We start from the raw sequence: 23,142 nt of genomic DNA, 5'->3' as shown, positions 1-23,142 counted from the left end.
TCATCAAGTGAAATTAAATGTGCAAGTATTTAGAATAGGGAAGCAAATGCCAGGAAAATCAATTGTGAGAACAGGAAGTGGCTGCCTCTGGTGAGAAGTGGTGCTGCCATTTTTCCCTATAAATTTTTTATATTAGTTGACTCTGCAAACTAGGTATATGTTAGTGATACTTTGACAGAAAATAAAAGCAGATTATACTGCAAGGTGGAGGTTGAAAATTGTTTTTTTAAGGATTTATTTAATTATTTGAAAGTCAAAGTTACACAGAGAAGGAGAGGCAGAGAGAGATAGAGAGAGGTCTTCCATCCGCTGATTCACTCTTCAACTGGTCGCAACAGCTGGAGCTGCACCGATCCAAAGCCAGGAGCCAGGAGCTTCCTCCAGGTCTCCCACATGTATGTAGGGACTCAAGGACTTGGGCCTTCTTCTACTGCTTTCCCAGGCCATAGCAGAGAGCCAGATCAGAAGTGGAGCAGCAGGGACTCGAATTGGCGCCCATATGGGATGCCGGCACTGCAGACATTGGCTTTACCTGCTATGCCACAGCGCCAGCCCTAAATTATTTCATTTTAAAATGAATGTAAGCCTCCAAGCCTTATGTGTACATATTTGTTAAAAAAAAAAATTCTACAATGTTTACATAGCACCTTATAGAACAGTACAGGCACTGCCCTAAGAACTTTACATATGTAAAGTTTAATCTTCATAGTGTGAATAAAATCATCCTCATTTATCAGGTGAGAAAGCAGAGGCAAAGACAGGTTCAGTAACTTGTCCAAACTTTACAAAACAAAACGGAAGAGAAAGGGTGTGAGCCCAGGTGATTTGGCCCCACTGTCTTGTTCCTAACCTCCAGGCTGCATATCAAGGTGTTTATGAAAGTACATAAGAAAATAACTTTATAGAGGAAATAATAAGTGGTACAGGGAGCTATCAGCATAGTTTAGCTTTGGTAAGGGTTATCAGGGTAAAAGCCAAATTTTTTTTATTCTCTATTCTTTTTCTACAGGTTTTTCTAAAGATTTATTTATTTATTTAAAAGGTAGAATTAGAGAGAGAGAAAGAGATCTTCCATCTGCTGATTCACTCCCTAAATGACTGCAATGAAGCCAGGAGGCAAGAGCTTCTCCTGGGACTCCCATGTGGGTGCAGGGGCCCAGGGATTTGGGCCATCCTCCACTGCTTTCCCAGGCCATAGCAGGAGCTGGATTGGAAGTGGAGCAGCCGGGACTTGAACCAGTGCCCATAAGGGATGCTGCTGCCCCACTTTTTGTATAGTTAAAAGTAAATTTTATGTGATTTGTGTTATGAGACCTTGCACATGCTATAAAGCCACTGTATAGTTTATGTATATAAAAAGTACAGTACACTCACAGAGAAATATATCAATGGGACAGAATCCAGAAACACTAAAGTACACATTAGAATCTGAATTCAGATAAATGTGGAATTTCAGTATATTAGGAAAAAGACTAATTGTTCAGTAAATGGTCTTGGAACAGATGACTCTCCATTCTTGGGGGAGAAGGGTGGATTCTAATGCCTTGTCAGATGAACCTGAGAGTTAAATGTACAAAATGAAATCATAATAGAGACTTACATAAAACAGGGAGACTATGAAAATATTTCTCAGGTTTTTGTTTTGTTTTCATCCAGAAGACTTTTTTTGTTTGTGTGTGTGTGTGTGTGTGTGTGTTTAAAGATTTATTTATTTATTTACTTGAGATGCATAGTTACAGAGAGAGAGAGGGAAAGACAGAGAGGTAAGAAGATGTTTCAGTCCAAATACTGTCATTTGCCATTTCTGAGAGATCTCTTTAAAAAAAGTACCAAAGAATTAACTAAGTCCTGATTGGTTGTGAATCTGGTCTTTGGGTTCAATTTTGCATGCAGTGCGCAAAGTGAAGCAGGTTCTGAGGATTCCAGCCCAGTGTGAATGAGTACCATTAATCCCCATTTCCATATTGGCAAAACACATCAGAGCACTACCAGTAACATTTCCTGCCATGACAGTATGCCATGACAATAACTGCTTTCTTTTTTTTTTTTAAGGACTTATTTAATTATTGGAAAGTCAGAGTTACACAGAGAGGAGAGGCTGAGAGAGAGAGAGAGAGAGAGGTTCCTCCATCTGATGGTTCACTCCCTAACCGGCTGCAAGGCCGGAGCTGTGCTGATCCAAAACCAGGAGCCAGGAGCTTCTTCCAGGTCTCCCACATGGGTGCCCAAGGACTCAGGTCATCCTCTACTGCTTTCCCAGGCCACAGCAGAGAGCTGGATCAGAAGTGGAGCAGCCAGACCCATATAGGATGCCAGCGCTTCAGGCCAGGGCGTCAACCCACTGTGCCACAGCGTCAGCCCCAACAGTAACTGCTTTCTTATATAGGTCTGATCCAGATATAAGTAAGAAATAAAATCTGAAGACCACAGTGGTGAATATAGGAGCAGGCATTTGACCTAGCAGTTCAGATGTCAGTTAGGGTAGCTGTACCCATACTGGAGTGCCTGGGATGGACACCCACCTCTAGTTCTGACTACAGCTTCCTGCAACAGACACTGCAAGGCAGCAGAGACAGCTCAAGCTTGCAGCTGGATTCCCGCCACCCACGTGGGATACCTTGATTGAATTCCTGGTCCTCAGCTTCAGACACAGCCAGGAGCCACTGAAGGTGTTTGGGGAGTGAATCAGTAGATGGGACATCTGTCTTCCTTTCTCTCATATGACAGTTAAAAAAATTTTAAGGAAAAAATGTGGTAAATTTGACTATATTAAAAACAAACTTTTTCATGGCCAAAAATGAAAATCTGCTGTAAGTAAATTAAAAGGCATTTGGTGTGGTGGTAAAGATGCCACTTGGGATGCCAGCATCTCGTATCAGAGAACTGAGTTCCAGTCCCAGCTCTACTCCTGACTCCAGCTTTCTGCTCATGGGCACCTGTGAGGCCGTGGTGATGACTCAAGTGCTCCTGGGAGGCCTGGACTGAGTTCCTGGATCCTGGCTTTGCCTCTCCCAGCCCCAACTGTTGCAACTGAGGACTGAACCAGCAGATGGAAGCCCCCACCCCTGCCTCTGCATAACTCTGTCTTTCAAATAAATATATATTTTTAAAAAAGAAAAAAAGGCTCATTTCTCATTCACTTCTTACTTTTTAATGCCTTAATACATGTATAGATTATCTTTTCAAGAAAGAAAAAATATTTAGTTAAAAAAAAAAGAACCATAAAATCAGACAGAGGACAAACGTTTAAGGCACTCTTAGTGACAGAATGGGCCCACTCTCCATCTATCAGGCCTCAGTGTGAATGAAGTCCGGACCCTGGGGACCTGAGGAATGCCAATTCTCAACCCTGCTTCTGTCTCAGCAAATCCCTCTCTACAAGTCCGCAAGACCTGTCTCTGTCTTTCTCTCTGCTTCACTCTTCTCCTTGCCTGTTGTAAAAAGTGGTATCAGAGAGTGGCAGCCTTGGCCCCCAGGACAATCTGTTCACCCCAGTCCAGCAACCACAGCTGACTGCACGAGTCTTTGAAGTCTACATCAAGGGCCTCCAGCCCCAGCCGCTCGGGTCAAGGGAGGACACGGCCGGCGCCGTGGCTCACTAGGCTAATCCTCCACCTAGCGGCACCAGCACACCAGGTTCTAGTCCCGGTCGGGGTGCCAGATTCTGTCCCGGTTGCCCCTCTTCCAGGCCAGCTCTCTGCTGTGGCCCAGGAGTGCAGTGGAGGATGGCCCAGGTGCTTGGGCCCTGCACCCCATGGGAGACCAGGATAAGTACCTGGCTCCTGCCATTGGATCAGCGCGGTGCGCCGGCTGCAGCGCATCAGCCGCTGCAGCCATTGGAGGGTGAACCAACGGCAAAGGAAGACCTTTCTCTCTGTCTCTCTCTCTCTCACAGTCCACTCTGCCTGTCAAAAAATAAAATAAAATAAAATAAAATAAATAAATAAATAAATAAAGGGAGGACACAAAACTTGGTGTTCCCTCGGGCTCTGGTAGTGACTCTCCTAGCAGCAAAATGAACATGGTAGCCCCACAAGGACTTGGTAGGTGGAACAAGAAACGTTCTAAGGACTGGTGCACCGGGCAGACAAAGCCACTAACAGTCCCCCTAGATGTGATGAGACTGGAGACAGCCTGAGGGAACAGAAGCATGTGCAGGATCCAATAGGCTGTGCTGTCCAATAGCAGCCACTTGACATGTGTAGTTACTGTCTGAAATGTACACGTGCCATACATTTAAATTATATGTGGTTAGGGCATAAAATAAAATGTTACTGATATTAATCTCAACCCCTCCCCCTTTTTAGTGTGTCATTAGAAAATACAAAATTACAGGGCAGGTGTTGTGGCACAACAGGCCCACATCTCCTACAGGAGTGCCAGTTGAGTCCTAGCCACTCTACTTCTGATCCAGCCCCCTGCTACTGTGCTTGGAAAGCAGAAGATGATGGCTCAAGAATTCAAATCCCTGCCACCTATGTGAGATATGAATTGAGTTTATGGCTGGCTTTGGCTTGGCCCAATCCTGGCCATTGTAAGCATTTGGGGAGTGAACCAGTGGATGGAAGATCAGTCTGTCTCTCTGTCATTCTGCCTTTCAAATAAATACATCTTTTTTTTTTGTTTTGACAGGCAGAGTGGACAATGAGAGAGAGAGACAGAGAGAAAGGTCTTCCTTTGCCATTGGTTCACCCTCCAATGGCCACCGCGGCCGGCGCACTGCGGCCAGCATACCGCGCTGATCCGAAGACAGGAGCCAGGTGCTTCTCCTGGTCTCCCATGGGGTGCAGGGCCCAAGCACTTGGGCCATCCTCCACTGCACTCCCTGGCCATAGCAGAGAGCTGGCCTGGAAGAGGGGCAACCGGGACAGAATCCGGCTCCCTGACCGGGACTAGAACCCGGTGTGCCGGCGCCACTAGGCGGAGGATTAGCCTGTTGAGCCACGGCGCCGGCTCAAATAAATACATCTTTGAAACAAATTCAAGATAACGTGGCTCACATTGTTTTTCTTTTCATCTGCGGGTTCACCCACCAAAGCGCACAACAACTGGGGATTAGCCTGTCTGAGAATTCAGTCAGGGTATGTCATGTGGATTGCAGGGACTCAACTATTGAGCCATTACTCACTGCTTCCCAGAGTGTGCAGGAGGCTGGAATCGGAATGGAGCTGACTTGCACCAAGGCACTACGATGTGGGATGCAGGAGTCAACTGCTGTGCCAAGTTCCCACTCTGTCACATTATATTTCTATCAGTCACTCTGGAAGATTAAATCTGACTACAGCTTTCCTATATGGAATATAGTATGTTTTTTCTGTCTTGTTTGACTTTTCTTACTGCCCTAGAAGGGGGTACTATCTTGAGGGTTTTTTCCTATATTAACACTCTATAGGGACTGGCGCTGTGACACAGCAGGTTAAAGCCCTAGCCTGAAGCACCAGCACCCTATATGGGTGCCGGTTCTAGTCCCAGCTGTTCCTCTTTTGATCCAGCTCTCCGCTGCAGCCTGGGAAAGCAGTAGAAGATGGCACAAGTCCTCGTGCCCCTGCACCCACATGGGTGACCCGGAAGAAGCTCCTGCCTCCTGGCTTTGGATTGGCGCGGCTCCAGCCGTTGCGGTCAACTGGGGAGTGAACCATCGGATGGAAAACCTCTCTCTCTGTCTCTACCTCTCTATGTAACTCTTTCAAATAAATAAAATAAATCTTGAAAGAAAAAAACACTCTAGATTGGTTAGTTCTAATTTGTATTATTTTTATCTAAGAGTTTCAGCAAGACTTACTACTGAAAACCTAAACTTGCCACCACCTGATCTGAATCTTCTGATGCAAAGACAAGAGTCCAGTTTAAATGACTTCTACATTCCTTACACGGATTTTTTAAAATAACTTTTGAATACACATTTGCACGCGATATGACATCAAAAAGAAAAGTCTCCCTCAGCCACCTTACCCCTTCTATCAGCCCTGACACCAATATTCCAAACCTTTCATCGTGATGTGTCGCAGTCTTGTTTAGCAAAAATTAAATCTCTGAACGTTTTAACATACCATATCTGTTGTTGCTGTATTTCCAAGGTTTCTCTCCAGTAAGCTCAGCAACACCGCAGAGGACTTCTCCCAATTTCCTACAAAGACAAAATGTCTCCAGGGTTTCTACTCTAAGGAGTAAGGGATGAATACCTGCACTATTTTCCTTCTTTCTCTCTCTTTCTCTCCTCTCTTTCTTCTTTCTTTTTTTCTTTTTTTCTTGGCAGCATGCCCTGGGTATGGCAGAGCTGCTGCTGAGAGGTTTGTTGCTGTTGTTGTTTTAAGATTTATTTATTTACTTGAAAGCAGAATTACAGAGAGAGACTCTTCCATCGCTGTTAACTCCCCAGATGGCCGCAATGGCCAGAGCTGCATCGATCTGAAACCAGGAGCCAGGAGCTTCTTCCAGGTCTCCCATGTGGGTGCAGGGGCCCAAGGACTTGGACCATCTTCTACTGCTTTCCCGCCATAGCAGAGAGCTGGGTTGGAAGTGGAGCAGCCAGGACTCGAACCAGTGCCCATAAGGGATGCAGGCACTGCAGGCGGCACCTTTACCCACTACGCCATAGTGCTGGCCCCCAACTGCACTATTTCTATTTTCAAACAATTTCTCTACAATACTAAATTTTTGAGTAAGCAAAAAGAATCTGACAGTCACCGCCACCCATATTCACTGCATCCCCACAGGTGTCACTCCCGTGTGCCAACTCTGGTGTCTATTAGCATATTTGCTCTAGAAATTTCTCCCACGTTGGACACACGGGTAAGATGTCCCTTGAGTGAGTATCATCTGGTGATTGGTCAGAGAAGAGCTCTCCCTGAATGCTTTGCCACACTGAGTAGTCATAGGGCTTCTCTCCAGTATGAGTCCTCTGCCGTCAGATAAGGCCAGTAATGTTCCTGAAGTCTGACGCTGGTTACAGCCATATGAGGTAGGTGCTCTCAGTGAACGTTTTCCCACACTCTACATTCACAGGATCTCTTCAGAATTTGTTTTGATGTGCAATGAGGTAACAGCTGTGGCTGAAGGACTTTTTCATATCCGATACATTTGTATGGTCTTCTCCACTGTGATTTCTCCATTTGAAAGGCAGAATTAGAGGGAGGGAGAGAGAGACAGAGAGAGCTTTCCCATTTACTGGTTCATGCCCCAAAATGGCCACAATAGCCAGGACTTAGGCCAAAGCCATGGTCCTGGAACTTCATTCCGGGTCTCCCGGGATGGCATGGTGGCAGTGGTCCAAGCACCTGGGCCATCTTCTACTGCTTTCCCAGGTGCATTAGCAGAGAGCTGGATCAGAAAGGGAGCACTCGGGCTTGAACTGGAACTCACAAGGGAAGTCACAGTCGTCTTAACCCACTGTACAACACCAGTGGAGCAGCCGGGACTAGAACCGGCGCCCATATGGGATGCCGGTGCTTCAGGCCAGGGCTTTAACCCACTGCGCCTCAGCGCCAGCCCTTTATTGGTGTTTTCATGCTTGGTGAATGTCCATCTTGCTCTGGACAGCTCCATGATGCTAAGCACATGGTAGTGCTCACCCTTTGCCCCTCAGGGATTCAACCTGCTAACATCTGAGATGTTTATCAAATACACATTCATTGAACAAATGAACCAGAAGACATTTTGCAAGACATTACTGATGACTGCTAGTTACAAGTGAGATTCTGCATACTATTTTTTTAGGTTCATCCTCTTCCCATACATTCCAATTCTTTCCCCCTGTGCCCCCCCACCAAGCAAAGATAATGTCAGAATCAGAAAAAAACATACTTGACAGTATGGCTACTGATTGTTCATCGTCTTGTCATTCTTTTATTTCTACAATCATGGGCTGAATACCTGCTGTGTAGTGTCTAAGGCCTAGGATACAGCAGGAAACTGAACAAGGTGCTTATGGTCCAGCAAGGGAGCAAAACAAGACCTACAGGAGGTAAGAAGTTAGGGGAAGAGGGTAGCCAGAGACAGTGAATGCAGAGGTCAGGAGATGAGAGCTTCCCCGGCATCTCTGAGGAACTGGGGGGAAGATGGAGGGAAATGGGCCCAGGGAGGTTACCTTACTGGAGACTGCTTACTAGCACATTGTCGCCTGCCAAAACGCAGTTATGAAGCCGACCATGGTCGGCCACACTGCAGCTGGAAGTATCTGCTGCCTCCTGAGGCAGGAACGCAGCCCTGGCCCGGGACTTCACCGCGCGGTGTGCTAAGCTGCTTCTGCAAGGGAGCCCTTGGAGCCTGGACCGCACTGTCCTCCTTTCCCTCTGCGTGAGGCCAGTGGAGCCCTTGGAGCCTGGACTCCGCTGTCCTCCTCTCCCTCTGCGTGAGGCCAGTGATTCAGGAGGCAGCGGGAGGCTGCCTGGGCCCCAGAGTGAAGGCAACACGGAGTCCAGGCAGCCAAGCCACAGCATTAGGTTAGAAGCCTCCATGACTCTTTACAGCCATTGTTTACCACAGCATATCGCAGCCTATGCTGACTGGCACAACAATAATAAACAATAATAATAAGTGACAACAATAATAATAAAAGTGACATATCCCATGCTTAGGAAGACACAGAGCAACAGCAGCTCTCATTTGTTGCTGCGGGAAAAGCAAAGGGGTGCGAGCACTTAGCAAAGGAACTCTGCTGTTTCTTATAAACATAGACGACACGGCCCAGAAATCCTAGATCTGTCATTCAAGAGAAAGGAAAATTTACGATTAGACAGTACTGAATTTTATCAGAGCCTGTGCTCCTGAGAAACCTACACGTCCTTTTGTGCTTGGAGAACTGCCAACCCAGCAGGGGACCACCATGCTCTCACATACTCCAAGATGGAGGTGGACGGGTTCCATCCCTCCTTGTTCACTCCATCCTTCCTCGTGGCTCTCGTAACACTCACAACTGACCATCTTACCGGCCTGTATTAAACTCTAGTCTTCTTCCTTTCCTTTGAGGTGTTACTCATTCATGCAGCCAAAGGATGTGGATTAATCAAAGGAGGAACATATTTCCATATTCTAAGTATCACAAATCTCCACACTGCATGGGAGAGCCCGTCTGGAACTCCACACATCCTTAGCCTCCAGTTGTTGTATGTTGCCAAAAGGTGCCCTCTCCTTGGCCACCAATGGGGAGGAAAATGAGAATACAGGTAGGGATGTCTCTTCCTTAATTTTCCTGGGATTTCACTAATGGCTGCTCATTATTAGGATTTAATTTTCTGTAATCCAGGGCTGTATCCAAAGGGCACCTGGCTGAGTAGGCCATGTCTACTCTCAAGTAGACAGAGATCAAAAGAAGGTTTTTTTCTCACTTTTTAAAAAAATTCATTAACTTATTGGGCAAGGGAACACACACTGAATACTTAACAGAGTATGGATGGTTAGAGGTCTAAAAGAAATAGCAAGGGAGTGTGTCAGTTAACTATGGCTGAGAAAATAAATGACCACACACATCATGGCTTAGAACCCAGCATTCTCTCAGCAGCTCTGCCAAGGCCAGACTCGCCGTCACTGAGCCAAGAGTCGAGGTGCTGACAGAGCTCACTCCTTCCGGAGGCTCTCAAGGAGAACCCATTCTCTTGCCTTTTCCTCTTCCACAGGCCATTCACATTTGTTTGCCCTTCCTCCATCTTCAAAGAATCAGCTCCCACCCCTGCTTCCATTGTCAAGTCTCTTCTTACTGATCCTCCTGCCTGCCCCCTTATGGTTCCACTTAGGGCCTAGTCAGATAACCCAGCATAATCACCAATTTCAAGGTCCTTAATCTGATTACATCTACACAGTCCCTTTGCCAATTAAACCAGCATTATGAGTTCCAGGGGTTAGGATGCAGACGTAACTGGGAGGCCACCGTTCAGCCGTCCAGAGGGGCTGCTCCGCATGGTTGTGTTAACGAAGGCCTGCAGGGGACAGGAGAAGGCCTGAGCTAGAGGGGAGCACTTACAACTAGCCCTACGGCCCTGAGTTAGGCAGACCTGTAAGAGGTGATGCCTGTGTCTCTCATGGTTCATCTCTCAGCTTTGTCTCTGGGAACTGAAGCAGATACAGCCTACGACCAGTTTTGCTAACCCCAACACAAGGGTTGCTACAGATGGAGAACTTTCCTTTTATACTGCCCCAAGGGAGCTATGTTTCTGATTTGTGAGGTTATGACTTGCCTTCCTGGAATCTCAGCAAGCAACATGTCACAGAGTACAAGGCCTGTCAAAGAGGAAGGCTTTCCTTTAACACCTGTTGGCTGTCTCTTGCTGTCATAACAAATTACCCCAAACAGCACCTTAAGAAAACACATCCCACAGTTCCATAGGTCAGAGGTCAGGGTAGGTTTTGCTGAAATCACAATGTCAGCTGGGCAGCGGGGGGTGGTGGGGTGGCGGGGGTGGTAGTGCGATGGCACACTGGGTTATAAGCCACTGCCTATGATGCCGGCATCCCATGTGGGCACCTGTTGGAATCCCAGCTGCTCCACTTACAATACAGTTCCCTGCTAATGTGCCTGGGAAAGCAGCGGACGATGGTCCAAGTCACACGGGAGACCCAGATGGAGTTCCAAGCTCCTGGCTTCAGAACGCCCCAGCCCTTGCCACTGTGACCATGTAGGGACTGAACCGAGCAATGGAAGACTGATCTCTCTCCCTCCCTCCTCTCTCCAGCCCCCACCCCCTCCTCGCTCTGTAGCTCTGCCTTTCAAGTAAATAAATAAAATCTTTTAAAGATGATTCCTTTATTTGAAAGTCAGAGAGAGCGAGCAAGGAGAGACATAGAGAGGCCTTCCATCCGCTGGCCCACTCCCCAGATGGCTGCAGTGGCCAGGGCTGGGCCAGGCCACGGCCAGGAGCCGGAGCTTCTTCTGTGTCTCCCATCTGATCCTCCACTGCTCTCCCAGGCTCATTGGCAGGGAGCTGGACTGGAAGCAGAGCAGCCAGAACTCGAACCGGTGCCCACACAGGATGTCAGCACTGCAGATGGTGCCTTAGCCCACTGCACCACAGCTCTGGCCTCATAAATCTTATGAATATAAAAGAAACTGAAAATAGCTCATTGTAAAAATTAGAATAATAAGGAAGGAAGGAGCAGGGAGGACGGGAAGTATCACTATGCTTCTAAATCTGTATATATGACATACATGAAATTTGTTCACCTTAGAAACTATATAATTTTGACCGGCGCCGCGGCTCAATTGGCTAATCCTCCGCCTGCGGCGCCAGCACCCCGGGTTCTAGTCCCGGTCGGGGCGCCGGATTCTGTCCCGGATGCCTCTCTTCCAGGCCAGCTCTCTGCTGTGGCCCGGGAGTGCAGTGGAGGATGGCCCAAGTGCTTGGGCCCTGCACCCACATGGGAGACCAGGAGAAGCACCTGGCTCCTGGCTTTGGATCAGTGCGGTGCACCAGCCGCAGCGGCCATTGAAGGGTGAACCAACGGCAAAGGAAGACCTTTCTCTCTGTCTCTCTCTCTCACTGTCCACTCTGCCTGTTAAAAAAAAAAAAAAAAAAAAAAAACCACACACACACACAAACTATATAATTTTAAAAAGTCAGCTGGGGCCAGCACTGTGGCATAATGGGCTAAGCCTCTGCCTGCGGCACTGGAATCCCATATGGGTGCCAATTAAAGTCCTGGCTGCTCCTCTTCTGATCCAGCTCTTTGCTATGGCCTGGGAAAGCAGTGGAAGATGGCCCAAGTGGTACCCGCATGAGAGATGGAGAGGAGGCTCCCCGCTCCTGGCTTCAAATTGGCTCAGCTCCAGCCACTGCAGTCATCTGGCAAGTGAACCAGTGAATGGAAGACCTTTCTCTCCGTTTCTCCTTCTGTCTGTAGCTCTACCTCTCAAATAAATAAATAAAATCTTCACACACACACACACACAGCTGGCCTGAAATCTTATCTTGAAGCTCTGGAAAAAAATTTATTTCCAGGCTCATTCAAGTTGTTGTCAAATCCAATGTCGTTGTGGGCCTGATGTCTCCCTTTTCTTGCTTGCTATCAGCTTCTAGGGCAGCCAAAATTCTTGCTCTTGGTTCTCTTCTCCGTTACAAGATGAAAAGCAGGTAGTCCTCATACTTCCAATCTCCCCACCTTCTTCTGCATCTAACCCGAGTCAATGTTCTCTGCTTCTACGTCTGATTAAACGGGACCCATCTCAATAATCCAGGATCTCCTCTCTGTCGCATGCTCCTCTCATCCCAGGATAAACAACCCTAGTGGACCAAACCACCCTGAGATCCATCTAAAACTCACCCAGTCCACATATCAGCATCTCCTCTTAGGTCAGGAGTGTCCATCCTCTGTAACTTAATTATTTTCATTACTCATTTGAGAAATCAGTTTCTAAAAAAGAAAAATACAAAAAACTATGTGGACTCATTCCTAATTTGGAATAGTTACCTCTTCTTCAGGGTGCTTCTCCTGTGGCTGTGGCTGGTTTGGAAATGAACCCATCCCAGAATCTGAAACGTGAAACCAAGTGGCAGGGACATTGATGTTAACACTAAATAACATGTTCGTATTTTACGTGAGGGCAGCAGATGCTGAAAGGGAGTGCCCAGCCTGGCCCCCTGGAACTGGAGCATGTTGTAGGACACACGCATTTCAACAAAGACACGAACCCCAACTTATAAATGAATATACACCTCTGGAAACATGAGACCACCTTTTGTCCCAAATGCTGGGGGGGAGATGGGGGGGATGGCTCATTCTTCTCGAAGCATGGACGAGAAATGTATACATTGCAACACTGGCACTGCTCACTGGCCTGGGCTGGATTACTGCTGTGGGGGCCGTCCCGTACCTCGGAGATTGTTTAGGAGCGTCCTTGCCCTCTACCTGCTAGGCTGCATCAGGCACTCTCCTGGTCCTGTCTCCACACCTCTCCTGGGGAGCAAAACTGCCCCCAGAGGAGGACGAGTGCTCTACAGAATGGATAAATATGTTAAAGTGTGTCCACGCAGTGATAATAGCGCAATGAGAATAAACTACAACCACATGGAGCAACATGGATGAGTCCATGTTAAGCAGCGAGCCATGCTGTGATTCTACACAAAATGCGGGGTCACAAGTCAGGCTGGCGGTTACCAGCAAGGAGCAGGAACTGCTCTGCTTGTCTGGTGCCGAGGATACCCACCTACACGTGGGGCAGACCTTATCCACGGGGCACACTACAGGCCTTTGGCACAAAGGTGAGACGCTGCTGAGGGTGCCCACATCCCATACTGGACTTCCTGGGCTCAAGACTTGGCCCTGCTCTCCATTCCTGCTTCCTGCTAATGCACACCCTGGCAGGCAGCAGACAATGGCTCAAGTACTAGGGTCTACGCCACCCATGAGGGAGACCAGAACTGAGACCAGGACTCTTGGCTTCATTCTAGCCCAGCACTGGCTATTGCAAATATTTGGGGAGTCTCTAATAATTAAATTTTTAAAAGGAGGGGGGCACTGCCATATTATGATTTTGTAGTCCAGTTTCAGAAAATGGACTTTAGTAAGGACAAGGAGGGTGGAGACTTAAAACCAAGTGGGGGTCAGGTGGAAGCATGAGGGATAAGGAAGCATTCCTGCTGGACTGAACAGCATCACAGGCAGAGCAGGCTGATGTCAAGGGCTGGGGATGAGGAATTCAGGTACCAAGGCTGGTCAGACTCAAAGCAGGGGCGGGATTTTGCTAATCTAAGTGGGGAAGGTTAGAGGTCTAGAAGAACTAGCAAGGGGAGTGTATGAACAACATTGTGGCTCAAGCTGGATCCTTCACGGACAGAGAGGAAAGCCCAAAAACTGACCTCTGTAGGCAAAAGAGGGCTTAGAAGAGCCGATTACAGTTCGACTGACAGTCTTGGTCAATGTACTTTCCTGGCTGCAGGTTTAGAAAACAGCCACACAAATCTCTGGAAAGCCTTCTGGAAAACACAGTCCACCAGGTCCTCCATCCTAGCAGTCACCCACAGGCAGGATCCCTCGGGCAGCACAACCATCTCCCAGCCAGGCTTCCACCCAGTGCCTCTCACATCACTGCCTTCCAATGGGTGGGATGTTGTCCAGTTCTCCAGTACCTGTGCTCTTCCCTTCTCCTCCTTCCTCTGCCGCCATTACCCCAATCCTCTCTATTGTCTCTCTCAGAATTTTTTTTTTTTTTTTGACAGGCAGATTTAGACAGTGACAAAGAGACAGAGAGAAAGGTCTTCCTTTGCCGTTGGTTAACCCCCCAAATGGCCGCTACGGCCAGCGCTGCAGCTCTGAAGCCAGGAGCCAGGTGCTTCTCCTGGTCTCCCATACAGGTGCAGGGCCCAAGCACTTGGGCCATCCTCCACTGTACTCTCGGGCCACAGCAGAGAGCTGGACTGGAAGAGGAACAACCGGGACAGAACCCGGCACCGCAACTGGGACTAGAACCCAGGGTGCCGGCACCACAGGTGGAGGATTAGCCAAGTGCGCCCTCGCCAGAACTGGGGTTTTTAACTGTAGCTGCCAATGCTGGCTGCCCTCTTCCTCTGTGAGATTGCTAACATAGGCTACCTATTCCTCTCTGTCTTTTTTTGAAAGATGTACTTTATTTGAAAGACAATTAGAGAGAGACAGAGAGAGCTCAGTCTTCTATCCTCTGGCTCACTCCCCAAATGGCTGCAACAACCACATTTGTGCAGTGTCCCAAGCACTTGGGCCATCCTCTACTGCTTTCCCAGGCACACTAGCAGGGAACTGGATGGGAAGTGGAGCAGCCGCGATGCCAGCACTGCAGGCCAGGGCTTCAACCACCACAGCACCAGCCCCTGCCTATTCTTCTCAAAAGGAAGAGGTGCATGCCATGCAGCCACAACCAAAACACCAGATGTACCTGGGAGAGGCATGTCTGCCTGAAACCCTCCTCGCAGGACCCTGAGGGCCAGGACCTCAGAATCTCAGCACCATGGAGGCACCAAGTCACAGCCTCAGAACCTTGCTGCTGCCAACACCAGAGACCGAGCTCATTCCAGTCCTACAACTTGTCATTAAATCTTAACTATCTGGGCCAGCATTGTGGTGTGGCAGGTTAAGCCTTCTCTTGCAGTGCGGCATCTCTTATGGGTACTGGTTTGAGTCGCAGCTACACCACTTTCTATCCAGCTCCCTGCTAGTGTGCCTGGGAAAGCAGTGGAGAATGGCCCAAGTTCTTGGACCCCTGCCCACTTGCACCCACATGGGAGATCTGGATCCTGAGCCCTGGCTTCAGATCGGCTCCACTCTGATTGTTGCAGCCATCTGGGGAGTGAACCACAGGATGGAAGTGCTCTCCTTATACGTACCTCTTCCTTTCAAATAAATAAATAAATCTTATCTGGTCAGCTGTAATTTTTTTCTTTTGGGGGAGGGTAGTATCTTTTTATCTAAAGCATCGTAGTCACTGCATACACAACAAATGTGTGATGGTATCCTTTTTTAATTTTTTTTTTTTTATTTGACAGGTAGAGTTATAGACAGTGAGAGAAAGACAGAGAGAAAGGTCTTCCTTCCGTTGGTTTACTACCTAAACGGCCGCCTCGGCCCGCACTGCCAATCTGAAGCCAGGAGCCAGGTGCTTCCTCCCAGTCTCCCATATGGGTGCAGGGGCCCAAGCACCTGGGCCATCCTCCACTGCCCTCCTGGGCCTAGCAGAGAGCTGGACTGGAAGAGAAGCAACCGGGACAGAATCCGGCGCCCCAACCGGGACTAGAACCGGCGCCCACATGGGATGGGGACGCCACAGGAGGAGGATTAACTTAGTGAGCCATGGTGCTGGCCCCTGATGGAATCCTTTTAAATTTCTCAAAGTTCAACTAAACTCCAACTCAAAGTTCTGCCTGTCATCTGGAACAAAAGGAGTATTTGGTGAAGAACCCTGGGGACAAGATGGCTCAGTGCTGAGACTGAGAATGTCAGACAGGAGACCAGATTGAGTCTGCAGAACCAGTGAGCAGGGATATTTTTAGATGCTGCGACCTTACTCCTTCTCTTCCTTTGAGGTTTTTTCTCTTTCCCTCCCCTCCTACTCCAGTCTACGTATCTAGGGAGCAGTCAGGCCACTTACAGAGAAGGCAGGTACACCTGAACAAGAGGGGGTGGGCAAACTCATGCAACATTTACCCCTTGGGGCCGGTGCTGTGGCGTAGCAGGTAAAGCTGCCATCTGCAGTGCCGGCACGCATATGGGCTCCAGTTCTAGTTCTGTCTGCTCCACTTCTGATCCAGCTCTCTGCTATGGCCTGTGAAGGCAGTAGAAGATGGCCCAAGTCCTTGGGCCCTGCACGCATATGGAAGACCAAGAAGAAGCTCCTGGTTTCCAATCAACACAGCTCTGGCCTTTGCGGCCAATTCGGGAGTGAACCAGCAGATGGAAGACCTCTCTCTCTCTCTCTCTCTCTCTCTCTCTCTCTCTCTCTCTCTCTGACTCTCCTTCTCTGTGTAACTCTTTCAAATAAATTAATTTAAAAAAAATTTAGCCCTTCCTTCTGGTCACACTGCCCTGGAAGAGGCATGCGTGAAGCTCGGAAACGCTGTGGTAGGTATATTCCCAAGGATACTCTGTCTGGAGATGGCAACTCAGAACAATTCCAACAAACTAAGAATCAGAATTTCTTACCTACCCTTTGAAAATCTGATGAAAGGACCATTTTCACAAGCAAAGAATACTTACACACACACGTAAGCAGGCAATCTGCAAAGGGGGGCTCAATGGGGTTTGCAGTATGGTCTCAGGAACTAGACTCAACTCTAGTAAGGACAAGTGGAGATTTAAAACCAAGGAAGCGGCAGGGGTCAGTAGATGAAAACATCAGGAGTAAGAGTGTATTCTTGCTGCACTGAAGCCAGTGAGGGACAAGGCCACCCTGCTTCCTCCTCTTTGGGCTCATCCAATGTTGTTCCTGCTGGGAAAAACCCAAAAGAGAAGCCTGCAGTGCCTTTGTGCTTAATTCATTCAACTCACAGCCTAATTAGTGCAGTGGCCTTCACCCTGATGTTGCCACCCCAGGAGTCAGGGAACAGAAGGAGCAAATCAAAATTCCAAGAGGATTCATTCACAGGGCTTTGAGGGTCACCCCAGACTTCTCTGTAGCCTCCTGTTCTCCAAGGAGACCCACCCTCCTCTCCACAAGGACATTCCCCTCATGATCCAAGTCCCCAAGAAGGAAATGATTCTCATGTCCTGGAATGTAGGATACTCTGATTCTATAGAAGTTCTGGCCTGAACTGCCGCCACCTCCCGCTACCCCAATCCCTATTTACAGCTGCTCTGTAGCCCTGACTAGCCCCTACTGGCAAAGGTCAAAGAAACCCCAAATTCATTTGCTTTTGGCTTCATGTTTTATTCATTATCAAATTAATTATACCAACAATGTAGGATTTGTAGAAGAAAATACATACTTCCAGTCCCCAAAGAAAACCACTTATTTCTCCATCATCCACTTCCAATCTATATCCATGTGCACTTATCTTTTACATGGCCATAATGATAATAAACCTTTTAATAAGCATTGGCAATATGGCAATAAAACCTTTATAATTATGGTGCAGGGTGGTCAAATTCAACAAATTAGGACAATGGAAGGAGAGGGTGATCATGTAAACATAACTGCTGTTTTGTTTCAAAAACTAAAACATATCACATTTCCTGGAAGCAACCTTTCCATCTTAGTACAAGCTTATTTTCGTCTTAAGAGGGATAAATTCACTGTCCATTCACAAGCAATTTCTTTGTTCAGTTTCCCCTTCTGAAATGAGTTCTCAGCATTCTGGCAGGAGTCTAACACATAAATACATTCAAAAAGAAAAAATCTAAAATTCTGTGATTTATGTGGGGTGAAGCACTGTGTGGGATCTCTTACAGTACAACTTTGCTAATACAAGGAAAACAAAACAGTAGAGGCTCCTGCCAAAAGTTTCTTTCTCTTCCTGTTTATACCTACAAGGTTTGAATCTATTAAGGATTTACTCATATACAATTGGTGGGTAATACCTATTAAATAATTCCTCATACCAATTATTTACTGAATATATTCACAGGTTCTTTCCAGTTTAAGTATTCTGATGCAAAAGTTTTTGAATATCTTTAGGAAAGTGCCTTCCTCACAATCTCATGTTTTATTCCAGTGTATGTGCTATTGTTTGATAAAGGCTAAACAATCCCTGAAACCATTTTACAAATTTGCTACCTTCCTATGTTTTCTATGTTAGTCCCCTAATGAAGAGATTTAACAATATAGCTAAAGAATGTTTCACATTCTTCAATTCCACTGGATAGCTTAAAGAATTCTTTCCCACTGACCAGGGAAGAGTCACATCTGAAGACATACCTATTTCATGAAGGTTTCTGAGAATTTTCTGCAAAACTGGGAGAATAAGGTGGCCCAGATTAATTACGTTTCCACAAGTTGCTCCTTAGGGTGTGTTCTTTGATGTCGGACAAGGGATGAGCTCCTCCTAAATGTCTTCCCACACTGAGGACACTGGCTGGGACCCTCCCTGTTATGGAGTCTCTGATGTACAGCCAGGTGAGAGTTCTGCTTGAAGGACTTCCCACATTCTGGACAATGGTATGGAGTCTCCTTAGTGTGAATTCTCTGGTGCTTGGTCAGACAGGAGCTGTCCCTGAAAGCTTTGCCACACTGATTACATTCATAGGGCTTCTCACCAGTATGAGTCCTCTGGTGCCGGATGAGGCCAGCAATATTCCTGAAAAGTTTCTGACACTGGTTACAGCCATAGGGCTTCTCGCCAGTATGAATCCTCTGGTGCCTGATGAGGTATGCACTCTCAATGAAAGTTTTTCCACATTCTTTACATTCATAGGGTTTCTCTCCAGAATGGATTTTTTGATGCACAATGAGGTGAGAATTGCGATTAAAGGATTTTCCACATTCCACACATTCAAATGGTTTCTCTCCAGTGTGGGTCCTCTCATGCTGGGTAAGGTATGAACCATCTCGGAAAGCCTTCCCACATTTGCTACACTCATAGGGCTTCTCACCAGTGTGGATTCTGAGATGCACAGTGAGGTGGGAGATGTCAGTGAAGGGTTTCCCACACTCATTGCATCTGTATGGCTTTTCCCCTGTATGAGTCCTTTGATGCAAAATCAAGGAAGAATTGCGGTTGAAGGTTTTTCCACACTCTACACATTCATAAGGCTTCTCACCCGTGTGAATCCTCTGGTGTTGTGTCAGAGCTGACCCGTCACTGAAAGCTTTCCCACATTTACTGCATTTGTACGGCTTCTCTCCTGTGTGGATCCTTTGATGCACAATCAGGTTGTAGTTCTTAGAGAAGGATTTTCCACACTCACTACAGGTATAAGGCTTCTCTCCAGTGTGAGTCCGGTGATGCAAAACAAGAGAGGAATTCCGTTTGAAGCATTTGCCACATTCAGTACATTTATATGGCTTCTCTCCAGGGTAACTCCTCCTACTTTCATCAAGAGATGAACCCAGGGTAAAGATGTCCTCAAAGTCCTTGCCTTCATACAGTTTCTTGGCTCTTTTTGTTATTTTCTGATCACCAAGGAAGGTAAAATGATTGAAAGATTTAACATTTTGGGGGTATTTATAGGATTTATCTCTCATTTGATTTCTTCCAAGTTGTATAACTTCCATGGAATGGTTGGAGGATTTTCCGCAGGCATCACTGTTGCTGGCTCTCTTAGCCGTATAACTTTGGGGACAACTGTGTAGGGTTAGATCACAATCCAAACTTTGAACATCTGAGTCATGTATATGAAAGCCATTTGTTATAGGAACTCTCCGAGGTGTTGAAAGGTCTGAGTCTGCATTCACATTCTCCCTAAAACCAGGACATTCGCAACTTGTTTCCTGAGCCCCTGGTTTCTCCTGGGTTAAAGCTGACTGCCTCAAATGTTCTTCTTGGTTCTCATAATCCCAACTGTCACTTACAGTGGAGAAACAGGGACTCTCTGTCCTAAATCCTTCCATTTCTACATCACAGGATATTTCTTCATCAGGAATATTCTGAGTTATCATTTTCAGTTTCATGTCCCAGACTGAAAAGAAAAGAAAGGGCAAACTTAGGTCTAGGAAGCTGTATTTGGAAAAGGAACAGAAAACAATGATGGGTCACCCATGTGGGAGTATATTTTTACTAGCTTTCTTTTTGGAAATCACGTCTGTACAAAGGAGAGGTAAATGAGAAACAAGGGACAAAGCTAAGAACAGATTCAAAAAGAACCACATAGCATTTTCATCCTACTAGAGAGCAGGTACAAGAAGTGGTATTGCATATAAATATCACCAAGGACAGGAGTGACCAAAGGCAAGGGTTCACTGCTTTCCATTTCAGCCACGGTGTTGTCCCCATCACCCACGATCCTTACTAACCATCAGTACAAACTCCCAAAGGCTCAACTTTCTAGTGTACTTACAACTGCACTGAACAGCAGTTCTTGCCCCAGCTATGTGGTCAAAGTTTACCTCCAAGAACAGAGCACAAAACGAGCTTGGTGACCTGAAGTCTCTGACTGGTGAGTCCTACATCTGTCAATGACTGCCCCACAGGCTGGCATGGAAACAAATCACAGGCTGAGAGGGCAATGCACAGAATCTGAAAATGGCTGCTAGTGTCTTCACTGTTATCAATCTTTCTCTCACCACCTTCTCCCCACTCCTTTGACTTCAAATATTTAGATAATTGGATCTTCTTTTTCTTTTTTTGGGGGGAGGGGTAAGTAAAATGAAATTAGACCTACACTGGAGTACCCGGCTTCAAATCCCAACTCCAGCTCCTGATTCCAGGTTCCTACTAATGCAGACCCTAGCTCAAGCAACTGGGTTCCTGCCACCCACAAAAGAGCCCTCGATTGAGTTCCCAGCTCCCAGCTTCAGTCCTGGCCCAGCCCCAGCCATTCCAGGTACTTAGGAAACACAGTGGATGGCAGTTGTCTAACTGTTTCTCTCTGCCTCTCAAATAAACAATTTTTTAAAAGGATTTATTAATTTATTTGAAGGGCAGAGTTACGGAGAGGCAGAGGCAAATAGAGAGAGGTCTTCCAGATGCTGGTTCACTCCCCAGATGGCAGCAATGGCCGGAGCTGAACTGATCTGAGGACAGGAGCCAGAAGCTTCTTCTGGGTCTCCCACGTGGGTGCAGGGGCCCAAGGACTTGGGCCATCTTCTACTGCTTTCCCAGCCCATGGCAGAGAGCTGGATCAGAAGTGGAGCAGCTGGGACTCAAACAGGGACCCATATGGGATGCTGGCACTGCAGGTGGTGGCCTTACCCACTATGCTACAGCGCCAGCCCCTCAAGCAATTTTTTAAAAATAAGACTAAAGATTATATTCCTGTGGATCCTGAACACAGGCTGCATGCAGCAGGTCAATCACAATGGTGACCTCTGAGGTGATCTACAAATTTTCCTCAGGCCATCACTGAGAAGCTACATATACTACTGAAATGAACCAAAAACACACCCTGGGATATCAATGAAGTGTGTGCACTTAGAAACACCTTGTTGGTTTCACTGAATGATGGACAATCCTCCAATAATAAAACCATTTACTGCTCCTAAGTTCATTTGGACAAACCATAAATTCAATGTGAGTGGAACCCCTTAATAATTATGTATCTTATTCCACCACTAGAAAAAAATTCAAGAGTAGGTCCTGCCTTTAACATCTTACCAAATAAAGATAACAAAACAAAGTTTACACATGGGGCCAGTATTGTGGAACAGAGGATTAAGAAGTTGCTTGCAATGCCAGCACCCCATACTGATGTGCCAGTTCAAGGCGGGCTGCTCCACTTCGATGCAGCTCCCTAATGTACCTTGGAAAGCAATGGAAGATGGCCCAGTACTTGGGGCCCTGCCTCTCATGTTGGAGACCAGCATGAAGGTCCTGACTCCTACCTTTAGCCTGGTCTAGACCTGACTGTTGTGGACACTTGGGGAGTAAACCAGCAGATGGAAAACCTCTCTCATGCTCTCACTCTGCCATTCAAATAAATAAATAATCTTTTTTAAAAATCATGTAACATATTGCTCACTGTTTTGGTTTTGTTTTGTTTTGTTTGACAGGCAGAGTGGACTGTGAGAGAGAGAGACAGAGAGAAAGGTCTTCCTTTGCCGTTGGTTCACCCTCCAATGGCCACCGTGGCCGGTGCACTGCGGCCGGCGCATCGCGCTGATCCGATGGCAGGAGCCAGGTACTTATCCTGGTCTCCCATGGGGTGCAGGGCCCAAGCACTTGGGCCATCCTGTACTGCACTCCCGGGCCATAGCAGAGAGCTGGCCTGGAAGAGGGGCAACCGGGACAGAATCCGGCACCCCGAGCGGGACTAGAACACGGTGTGCCGGCGCCGCAAGGCGGAGGATTAGCCTAGTGAGCCGTGGCACCGGCTCATTGCTCACTGTTAACCTGAGTAAAATGATATGACTAATGGGCCAGTGCTGTGGCGCAGCAGGTTAAAGCCCTGAAGTGCCGGCATCCCATATGGGTACAGGTTCTAGTCCTGACTGCTCCTCTTCCAATCCAGCTCTCTGCTATGGCCTGGGAAAGCAGTAGAAGATGGCCCAAGTCCTTGGGCCCTGCACCCACATGGGAGACCTGGAAGAAGCTCTTGGATCCTGGCTTCGGATCAGCACAGCTCTGGCCATTGTGACCATCTGGGGAGTGAAGCAGCAGATGGAAGACCTCTCTCTCTCTGTGTAACTCTGTCTTTCCAGGAAAGACAGAAAGAAAGCAAAACAGAAAAAAAAAAAAAAAAAAAAAAAAAAAAAAAAAAAAAAAACAAGACAGAAAGAAGTGGAAATGGAGCAGCTAGAACTCGAACCAGTGCCCACATAGGATGCTGGTGCTGCAAGCCACAGCTTTACCCTGCTGTATCACAGTGCTGGCCTGACTATGAAGTATTATAATAGCTATTGATGCAATTCTCCACTTTACCAAAAGACAGCTCCCTTATACAATATCTCAATACATTTGGAAAGTGACAGGAAGAAATCTCACCCAGACCCGTGGACAAAACACTTTCAGATTAAAGTAACAGACCTCTTTAACTCAATAAATTCATAAAGTACTCCAAAGAAAGCTCAGACTCCTACTGAAAATTGTTAACAGCATCACAGGAAATTAAGGTGAACATTATGCTTAATGGAGAAATATCAGAATGATCTGTTTT

The 23,142-nt window shown here is 47.0% G+C and overlaps 1 protein-coding gene across 6 annotated transcripts in view; it reads right to left on the bottom strand.

The window, feature by feature from the left end:
- The window catches only part of ZNF329 (zinc finger protein 329), a 45,856-nt gene that overhangs the window by 1,443 nt on the left and 21,271 nt on the right, over positions 1–23,142 (bottom strand). For 4 of the 6 annotated variants that reach the window (XM_051835296.2, XM_008249009.4, XM_070063351.1 and 1 more), the window contains exon 2: positions 17,303–20,010. In XM_051835296.2, coding sequence (XP_051691256.2) covers positions 18,374–20,002 — 1,629 coding nt within the window. In that variant the 5' untranslated portion in view covers positions 20,003–20,010 and the 3' untranslated portion in view covers positions 17,303–18,373. Of the gene's footprint in view, positions 1–6,050; positions 6,128–11,893; positions 12,343–17,302; positions 20,011–23,142 lie in introns of those variants that run through there. The other 2 variants (XR_011384286.1, XR_011384285.1) reach the window with 2 other exon arrangements.

Source organism: Oryctolagus cuniculus, chromosome 18 (assembly GCF_964237555.1).
Source record: "Oryctolagus cuniculus chromosome 18, mOryCun1.1, whole genome shotgun sequence".
NCBI lineage: Eukaryota > Metazoa > Chordata > Mammalia > Lagomorpha > Leporidae > Oryctolagus > Oryctolagus cuniculus.
The sequence above is the reverse complement of the archived record's forward strand: the minus strand, read 5'-3'. Positions and strand labels throughout refer to the sequence as shown.